General features: G+C 34.3%; 1 protein-coding gene across 1 annotated transcript; it reads right to left on the bottom strand.

Annotated features, from left to right (window-relative positions):
* Window positions 1–1,574: 1,574 nt before the first annotated feature.
* Window positions 1,575–8,081, bottom strand: LOC135073358 (cytochrome P450 CYP12A2-like). Its single transcript, XM_063967509.1, has 10 exons — window positions 7,938–8,081; window positions 6,671–6,783; window positions 5,815–5,948; window positions 5,614–5,720; window positions 3,878–3,994; window positions 3,295–3,573; window positions 3,034–3,187; window positions 2,644–2,856; window positions 2,093–2,264; window positions 1,575–1,774 (listed from the first exon to the last, which is right to left on the bottom strand). Exons 1-10 carry the CDS (start codon window positions 7,997–7,999, stop codon window positions 1,623–1,625), a joined length of 1,503 nt encoding a protein of 500 aa, XP_063823579.1. The 5' UTR covers window positions 8,000–8,081; the 3' UTR covers window positions 1,575–1,622.
* Between the last annotated feature and the right edge of the window lie 1,389 nt (window positions 8,082–9,470).

The raw sequence follows: 9,470 nt of genomic DNA, 5'->3' as shown, positions 1-9,470 counted from the left end.
AGAGTTTTGCTCTCCTGTGGTTTTTTTTAAAGCAAGTCGTGTTCAAAACAAACTCATAAGGCCCGGTTTCCACCGGAGCCGAGCAGAGAAGTGTGTTGAGTAACCAGATTTCATTATTTCATTTCCCACTTCTCATCTCCGTTCCGCTTAGCTCCGCATGATTCCGCCTTGGTGCAAACCGGGCCTTATGCGCATAACATGTACCTAATATGCGTGTTATACATTAGTAAGTACAACTTTAAAAGGGCTTATGATCAATACTTTTTAAACAAATTATTTAAATACTAGTACATTAGTTATAAAATATTATGATTGATAAAATAATTAATGATAAATGAAAGTGAATACTTAGTAAACACGGGTTTACTTACGTGCGCAAAAACTAGTATTTCATTTAGGTTACCTATACGTTAACTTCGTTGATAAACATTTCTGTTGTTCGTCCTAAAACCACATCCCTTTTTCCTATAAACAAATCTCGTAGCGGTTAAGATAATATTATTGGAATAGGGGATAATTCAGTAGGTTTTAATAAAATGTATTTACGAAAACTCTACAAACTAAAACTTCTATGTAGGGTGGAATTTTGTAATGCCACGACAGTACTCTTAATACTGTAGAATCTACAGTGTAGATAGACAATTTTATCAATTTTTTGGGCGTTTTTGATATCGATTTTTTTCATTTGGCTCAAAATGTTGAAAAGCGCACATTTTTTTGCCACGTTAACATAAATACCTACTGTAAGTTCACTTAATAAGGGTTTTTAACAAACACAATTGCCCCAGAAGTTATGAAAAGAAGCCTTCTGTTCCTAACTTCATATTATATCACCGAGATTCACTGCATCAATCTCGCCATGGCAATCTCCGCCGATGAAATTGCCTGATAAAAAATCACAAGCTTATAAGAAATCCTCATTTAAATATGGGGACTTCATAAATCAGCGCCTTATTCACGGATCGTTATTGACTGGCATATTCCTTGAACTTCCCACACAAATATTGGAGTCACGAAATACTTGCTGGAGTTAGGAACTTTTGAATATTTTTTCAATTACCTGCCTTTCATAAGGGTTTAATGTTATTGTTGGTACTATATTCTTCTTGAAATTCAATTTTTCCTAGTAAGGAATTGAGTAAGAAGTCACTCAAATAAAAAAATGTTAAAAAAATATTTATTTATTTAAATTTTGGACTACAAGCAATTAAATTTAGAATGAAAGCCAACATAGATTATTATGTTTGTTACAAAATATTTTGGACACAGCACGGATTATTGGGTATACCTAGTATTGCTTCAAGTACACAGTCATATTTTTTTGTGATTCAAAGATTATTAGCAATTTGTATTGTATCTAATAGTCCCGTTAGCCCCTCGTGTTAAGCTAAATAAACTTGGGTTACGAGTGGGCTCACCACAATAGTCGAGCGGCGGTGGGATTCGAACCCGCGTTCCTCGGATCTTGAGTCGGCCAGTCCGACCACTTCACGCGACTTCACCGTTGGGCTATCGTGGCTATTATACTATGTATAACTGATAGATAGAATAGAATAGAATTAATACATACATACTTACTTAAGTAAAATCGAGTTTTGTTTATGCGTTATCTCGGTGCATATTTATACATCTTTAAATATAAAATTATATGGACCCGTAATGTAATTAAGAGAGGATGGAGTAATTTCAATCGGTTCTCCAAACCATTCTACTTTGAAATTTTGGATGACCCTTGCTAGGAATATTTCCATTTCTAATTCTGCTATGCGGCGACCTGAAACAGATAATAATTATTACGTTATACCAATTGTATTTTTATACGTAAACTAATTTATATCAAATCAAAGTTCATTGTTAAACAAAGGTTTGAAAAAAAAACACAAGAAAAAATTTTGAAACAATTTTAGGTCACATCTCATTTCAGAAAAAAACATTAAAACAAGTAGCTCACTTTTTTTTGGCTTTCAAGGTTTGCGTTTAGCCACAACGGTAGTAGCTTAGCTCTCTTAGGGTCAAATGGGCTCATTCACAAAGTTTGTCTAACCCACCTTGTGTAACCAAATAAACATTTCTTTCTAGCAAATGCACTCACCTATACAACTGCGAATTCCGAACCCAAAAGGCAAGTATGCGAACGGATGTGCATTGCCGTGGTAGAGAGGGTCGTCCTTTGAAGCAATCCATCTTTCAGGAAGATATTCCTTAGCTCTATTAAAATGTTCTTCTTGCATTGACATGGTTTGATGCAAAAATGATATGTGCGCCTGAAATTATTATAAATATTTAGCTTTTGTTGCATATTTGAATTTATTTGGAGTTTCCCTGCGTGATCGATTCAGAAATTAGGAGATCCAATTGAAAACAAAATTGACCGACATAGCCGGCAGAATTGCTAAACTTATGTGGCAGTGGGCGAGGTACATAGCTCGTAGAGCTAATGGCCGTTGGGGCAGAAAAGTTCTCGAGTGGCGACCACGGGCGCGGAAGATGGAGTGTGGGTAGGCCTCCCACTAGGTGGACCGACGATCTGATGAAGGTCCCAAGGAATACCTGGATGCGGGAAACGCAGGACCGGTCGTTGGGGAAATCATTGGGAAGTCTTTATTCACTTTTAAAATCAATTGCAAAGTTGAATGATCTTACCCCTTTTGGTAGCACATATCCCAATACATTATGGTCTTTGGTGGTCTGCCTGAAATTACCGGCAACTATTGGCATCATTCTCATAGCTTCCTTGAGGCAGGCTCTCAGGTACGGACGTTTTTCGGAACCGGAGTTCAACTCCTCTCTCAGTTTGTCCTGCTTCTCTTGATTGTTGGCCAATAGATACAAAACGCCTGTTATTGAGTTTGCTGCCTGGCGTAAAGGAAAGGAAAGATGTTTTAAAAGTAATATTATAATCCTTTATTAGAGATATACTCGTAGTCAATCTTCTTTGTCTCCAGTCTTTAATAGATGTAGAATATAGCGCCATTTTGTAAATATTATCTGCAAGTAAATAGGAAAATATGTTTTAATCAAAACCAAACTTACAGTATCCACGCCTGCAAAGAGCATGTCAGAAGCCATGATGAGTGCTACTTCTTTATTTATATCTAATAACTTCTCCAAAATGCCTTTTTGATCCTCCGTCTTTCCCTTCGTTTTTAGCTCTTCTATTGACTTATCAATAAAGTATCTGGCAATGCTGAAATTAAATTATTTTGATTAATTAAAAAGTACCTGGTTTACGAGTATTAGATTAGCATTTTTATCTTTCCCCTTAAATTATGATATTTATTTTTGTTTACTTACTTAGCTTGTTCCTCGTACATCTTCATAGCTTTTTTGTAGGTTTTCGTTGGATAGTACCTCCAAATGCTAGGCTTGAAGTCTAGTTCATTTGCTACATTGAAAATTTCGTGAACCAGCTTAATGAGTTTCTTCTCTGGAGAGTCTTCTGGTAGATTGGAATCAAAGCAGTTTAGGCGACAACCGAGTGCTACTAAGCCTATTGACTCTAGCGACCACAAATTCATTTCCATGTCAAATTTCCCTTGGAGCAAGTTGTTGTCCCCACGGATTGACTTCATTCTGAAAAGTAAAATGATTATAGATTTTATTTACGTGTTTTGTGATCGAAGTTTTGTCTTAGAGCACTGGAGCAGTCGAGTTGACATTCAAATTGTGCTGGTCAAATGCCTGTCTACCGCCAATTTTTGATGGAACGAAATCACATCTAGTTACACGTTAAGGTACCTTAAATTAGTTGAAACAGGTGCGATTTTGCAAGAAAAATGTCTATTTTTATGTGCGGTCGTACACAGTACCGGTTTTCTATTAAAAGTAATTACGCTCTGATGCGAGTATAATAACAACAATTATTTTAGTTTATTACCTTTTTATCATGTCCTGGGCTACTTCATCGAGCTGGTTGGTGTACAATCGGATTGTCTTTGGCTGCAGCATGACCGGGTTTACTGTAGTGCGGAACTGCCTCCATAGATCACCATTGCTAAAAACATAATAAAAACACTAGGTACCAAAATTTTTTTTTCAGTAGTTACCTACTAGTATTACTACCTACCCCTGAATCAAAGTACCTTACTAAGTTGTTAGGACTGTTTAAAAAAAAATTCTTTGAATTTGACATATCCTCATCTTAAATACAATTTGGTACACTAATCGATTAAATACAGGGTGACTGGAACTGAACCCGCCATAGCTAATACGCGTATAGAGGAGGTCATTTGCTAATTATTGAACCCTACTTTCTATGACTAAAGTTTTATAGTTTCGGAGATATGTCAATTTTTATACTTTTTTCAGATTTTTCCGAAATTTGACCTTAAAACTGCTTAAATTTTTTTCTCGCATCTTTTTAACCGATTTTTTTATTTGATACTAATATCGAATAAACCTGTAGTCAAATAAAATAAATTTCAGATCTAGATAATGATTCAATAACTAGTTACGAGCCGTCAAAGTTCAACAAAAGTACAAACCACGATAAAAAATTCAAGTGCGAATTCGATTAAAAAAATAACTTATGGTGATAATGGATTGCCAATGATCTTAAAAATATCTCTACCTTCTCTTCTTTCCAATGATATATCACACGTAGTAATTAGATATTATAATTGATTAAAAATTCAAAGTTTATGGAAGAAAATGGAGTAATAATACGAAAATTATCCATACAAAGTTTCTTCAAACATCTCATATTTTCTGCTATCCTCCTTTTCATAACTATTTTTGTGTGTTTTTTGAAAAATGAATTTAAAAACAATAATCAAATTATGATGAAAAGAGTTTAAAAAAATTCGAAGTAAACTTTGCATGGATAATTTTTGTATTATTACTCCATTTTCTTCCATAAACTTTGATTTTTTGACAAATTTCAATATCTAATTACAACGTGTGATATATCATTGGAAAGAAGAGAAGCTAGAGATATTTTTAAGATCATTGGCAATCCATTATCACCATTAATTTTTGTTTCAATCGAATTCGAAGTAGAATTTTTTATAGTGGTTTGTACTTTTGTTAGACTTTGGCGGCTCGTAACTAGCTATTCAATCATTATTTGGATCAAAATTTTATTTTATTTGAATAAAGACATATTCGATATTAATATCAAATAAAAAGAACTGCTGAAATCACGCGAGAAAAAAAATTGAAGCAGTTTTTAGGTCAAATTTCGGAAAAATCTGAAAAAAGTATAAAAATTGACATATCTCCTAAACTATAAAACTTTAGCTATAGAAAGTAAGGTTCAATAATAAGCAAATGACCTCCTCTATACGCGTATTAGCTATGGCGGGTTCAGTTCCAATCACCCTGTATAATGTGTTTGAATTATTTTGCTTGAAATTGTGTAATGTGTTTTTTAAAATCAGTACTATTCCTAAAGCAATTTGAAGCGGTTTTAGGGCTCACAGGCATTAATTGCCGATTTTTGTTTAAATTACTTATAGCCCCGTTAACCCCTTGTGCTATCTTCCTTGTATAGTTCGAAGGTTAAGTTCGAACCAGCGTTCCTCGGATCTCGAGTCGACCAGTCCGTCACCTTAACCGTTGGGTTATTGTCGCTACGAGTTCGTAATTAATTTCAGTATTAATACAAGTACCTACTCAGTAATTAATCCAGTCGGCTCATTTTCTTTCACCTTGGATTTCCTGTAGTAATCAAGGGAGGGGAATCCTGGCCGTAAGGGCATCGTGTTTTCTGATCGAAGGATCTGAAAACATTTTCAAAGGAATTATCATCAAAATACATGATATCAATCAAAAATAGCGCTGCAAAAAAACTAGGAACTAAGTAAATCAACTCACATGGGCAGATATTTCCGCGTCATACAAGAAGTACATATCGGGTCTCCCGAACATTCCTTCAAGTCTGACGAATGGCCCGTATTTCTTATACAATATATCTACGAAATCCTTCAGCGCCACATTGGACATCACTCCTGAAATGTGCATGTCAACATGAAGTTAAACCCCAATAAAATATTTTATAGGTGACGTAGTAGGTGCGAATTTGAAACAATTACGAGTAGTCTATGTTGGTAACTGTACGTATCATCGTTCTAGACTCTACAAACCAGTATCAAGAATGAATACACGAATAATTAATAAAAAATATAATATAGCTAGAGGCTTTGTCCGCGTGGATATCGATAATAGGGATGTTTCCTGGGTCAAAAAGCAAGAGTTTTAATTAGTCCGTCAGTTAACTTATCAAAAAATACTCTACACGTATTTTTCACTTTTTCAAACTAATGAAAATTTAAAGAGATAAAGCGCGCCAAAGTTCATAAGAAGAGGCCCGTGACGTCAATGCTTGCATAAAAGTGCCGCACGTTGTGACGTCGTGCGGAACTTCAACGCACCATAACTATGTAATTATTTGTTAGATTGACAAATAAAAATATATGTGTCCAATATTTTTTGATATTAAACATGACGGACTAAAAAAATTTTTTTAGGAAACTAGCCTATTATATGCTTATGTGCAATTTTGATGAGTTCATTAAACATAGCTTTGTACAGTTTTATCAAGATCAATTTAGTTATTTTACGTGAATGAGTAAAAAACAACCAGTGCCGAACCGGTCGTTGTGACAATCATCGGGGAAGGCCAGCTGTGGATGTTATTTAGTTGAAATAATGAGATGATAGATTTTTTTACCTCCAGGGAGAAAGTGGTGCAGTTGACCGATAATGGGCAACGACGGAGGCCCTGGGATCTCCTTCCATGATTTCAGTGACTGTGTACTTTCGACGGCACTCACTGCTGCATTCCTGCAATATTAATTAAAGCAGTATATGAAACCAATAAATCAGTAAGAGTAAGTAAGTAAGCTAGCAGTGGGTATTTAAATTAGAGACATCAGTTTTCAATATAATTTAATTCGAGTTTGTACTGTGTATTTGATGTATTAATATTATCACTAAACTACACAAAGGAATCTTCAAATTCCATCTTCGAAGGCCCCATAGACATAGAGTGATGTATTAGATAAGTTATTGCGATAATATCTAGACTACGTTAACTTTACATTTTGTTATCATTACAAAAATTAATTAAACACGGGTTTCATCGTTGAGAACCTCCATAGATTAATACGGTAGTACAATATGAAACGCAGATTTTTTGTACTGTCCAATATCCTTAAATATTCTGTCCATGGTGGGCTGGAAGGGATCTCCATAATAACCTAACTAACCATGCAAAGTTCTGGTGTACTTTCTATATTTCTTAGCTCTACCTTAACGTAAGTAAAACCTTTGCTCTTTTATATAAATAAAATTAAATAAATAATCTCAGAATTAACTGCACAATTTTCATTTTCAAACACAAACAATCAGGTATTATTTATAGATTATTGTTAGCTCATATTATTATATGTATAAATAAAATTAAATAAATAATCTCAGAATCAACTGCACAATTTTCATTTTCAAACACAAAGAATCAGGTATTATCATTTATAGACTACCTATTGTTATCATTAATATCATCAGAGATACACGATATCTCGTAATTTAAATAATGCAGTGTCATTGTTTTTTGTGTCATTGGGATAACAAAGAAAACTACTGTAGTTTACACCTAGGTAGGTATAAACTACAGTTATTGTTAACTTAATTATGCAAGATATTACAATTATATTAACCATACCCGTAATTAAGATAATTAAGATATCCATACCCGTAAAACATTATTAATTGATTTCAGACTAACAATTAAAAATTAAGAAGTGGGAAGTATTAACTTTTCGTTGTAACATGAAAATGAATAGCTCTAAATAAATAGAATAAAATTGTTTAATTCTAATAAGTCCAGGTTTGAGAAAACCTAAGCAGTTAAATCCAATTTCATACACACAGTTCTGAACTCTATACTGTACTTGATAAAAAAATTGTAATCTAACAATGAAACCAAAAAATCTTACCTAATAATGTTTTTGCTGACTGTCGCCAAATAAATGACAGGTCGCACCTTCAACGTTTGCATGTTGACACAAACTTCACTCGACTGCCTCCTATCAGCTGGATAGCACAGCGTTGCTCGTTATCGCTTCGACCAAAGTCATGGCCACATAATAACCAAATAATCCGTTTTACCAAACTGTCGAAGGACAGTCATATGTGTTTGTACCCTTAATCAAACACGGATCTTTAGATTTAAACGCATCATCTCTATGTATGTGATGTTAATTTCATAAACTAATCACCAAAATTTTGCTCTATCTATATTACCTATATGTTGCTTAATTCATTATCTGCGGTTCAATATTCTATACTCGCCTGGTTCACGAGAAGTATTTAATACCGTTATCATTATGCAAAGTAAAAAGTATGATAAATACACTGTTTAACGAATAAGTATTACCGCAAAATTACCTTCCTAACTATCGATGCGATAAACAAAAGATAACGACAAATCACGAATTAATAAAAAAGCGCACAATAAAACATTTGACGCAAAAGATTACACTAAAAACAAAACAGTTTTTTAATAGTTACACAAACTGCTACAAACAGAACGGACCGTCAAACACTACTCGTTCGTGCCTCACCGTATGTTTATCAATGATTTTGGCCTTGGTTGGGCTATTATTAAATTAAAATAATCGACCCATTCGAGTTTCCACCTTATCGCTTGTGTCTAAAATCTAAGATTAAATGTTGGTGTCAGCAAAAATAGAGTCATTAACACTGATCTGTAACACCGGTATTCACAAACGATGCTTGCTTAAGTGACGCAGCAAATCGAACCAACAGCGTTGAATAGAGCTTTGTGATTGGTTCGAGTGTGACCCTGTGCGTCCACGCGCACTGTGTGTCTCATAGTAATGTTTGTGAATACGAGCGTTAGACTAGTAGACTGCTAGGTGTTAAGACTGTTGTTGATAGTAGGTAATCATAAGATAATCATTATGTGAAAAATGATTACCAGCGTAGATTCAGTCGCTCTATTTTTATAGGAATGCGTATGTATGTTAGTAAGTCCCTTCAAATTATTTTGTTTAAAGCTCATTTGTGAATGTTCTAAAACTAAAATTGTTGAATCCGACAATCGTAAAAGTTTTGATTAGAATTTCTGTTTTTATCGGACATGTTGCGTGTTCTATTAATAAACTAACTTTATTGTTTTTAGTTTTTTGTAATTTAAATAATTCGTTTTTTAATTTAAGAATTCGCCCATACATTTTTTTGATAAAGTTTCACAAAAGAGTATTAGGTTGAGCTGACAAAAGACTAAAGAAAGTTGGATTTTTGTCTCAACAGCCAGTAATAAAGCCTGTTCACTTCATTACAACGACTCAATCAGCAGCACACGCTCGTATTCAGGAAGGCTATGTGATGCGAGAAGGAAGCCTTAATCCCCTTCGAGGCGTTTGTTTGAAGGCTCTCGCCGGGATCAGTGAAAGCTTACGTGCGTTCATTGTTTTAAAAACGCCACTCATAAAGGACGTAAGTAC

The sequence above is a fragment of the Ostrinia nubilalis genome, chromosome 7 (assembly GCF_963855985.1).
Source record: "Ostrinia nubilalis chromosome 7, ilOstNubi1.1, whole genome shotgun sequence".
In the NCBI taxonomy this organism is placed as follows: Eukaryota; Metazoa; Arthropoda; class Insecta; order Lepidoptera; family Crambidae; genus Ostrinia; species Ostrinia nubilalis.
The sequence above is the reverse complement of the archived record's forward strand: the minus strand, read 5'-3'. Positions and strand labels throughout refer to the sequence as shown.

Bases quoted from the DNA above. Each gene is read 5' to 3' on its own strand.
- LOC135073358 (XM_063967509.1), bottom strand. From the start codon at position 7,999: ATGCAAACGTTGAAGGTGCGACCTGTCATTTATTTGGCGACAGTCAGC. The intron at 6,784-7,937 runs GTAAGATTTTTT...TTAATATTGCAG, and splicing joins GTCAGCAAAAACATTATTAG to GAATGCAGCAGTGAGTGCCG. The intron at 5,949-6,670 runs GTAAAAAAATCT...TGCACATTTCAG, and splicing joins GCACCACTTTCTCCCTGGAG to GAGTGATGTCCAATGTGGCG.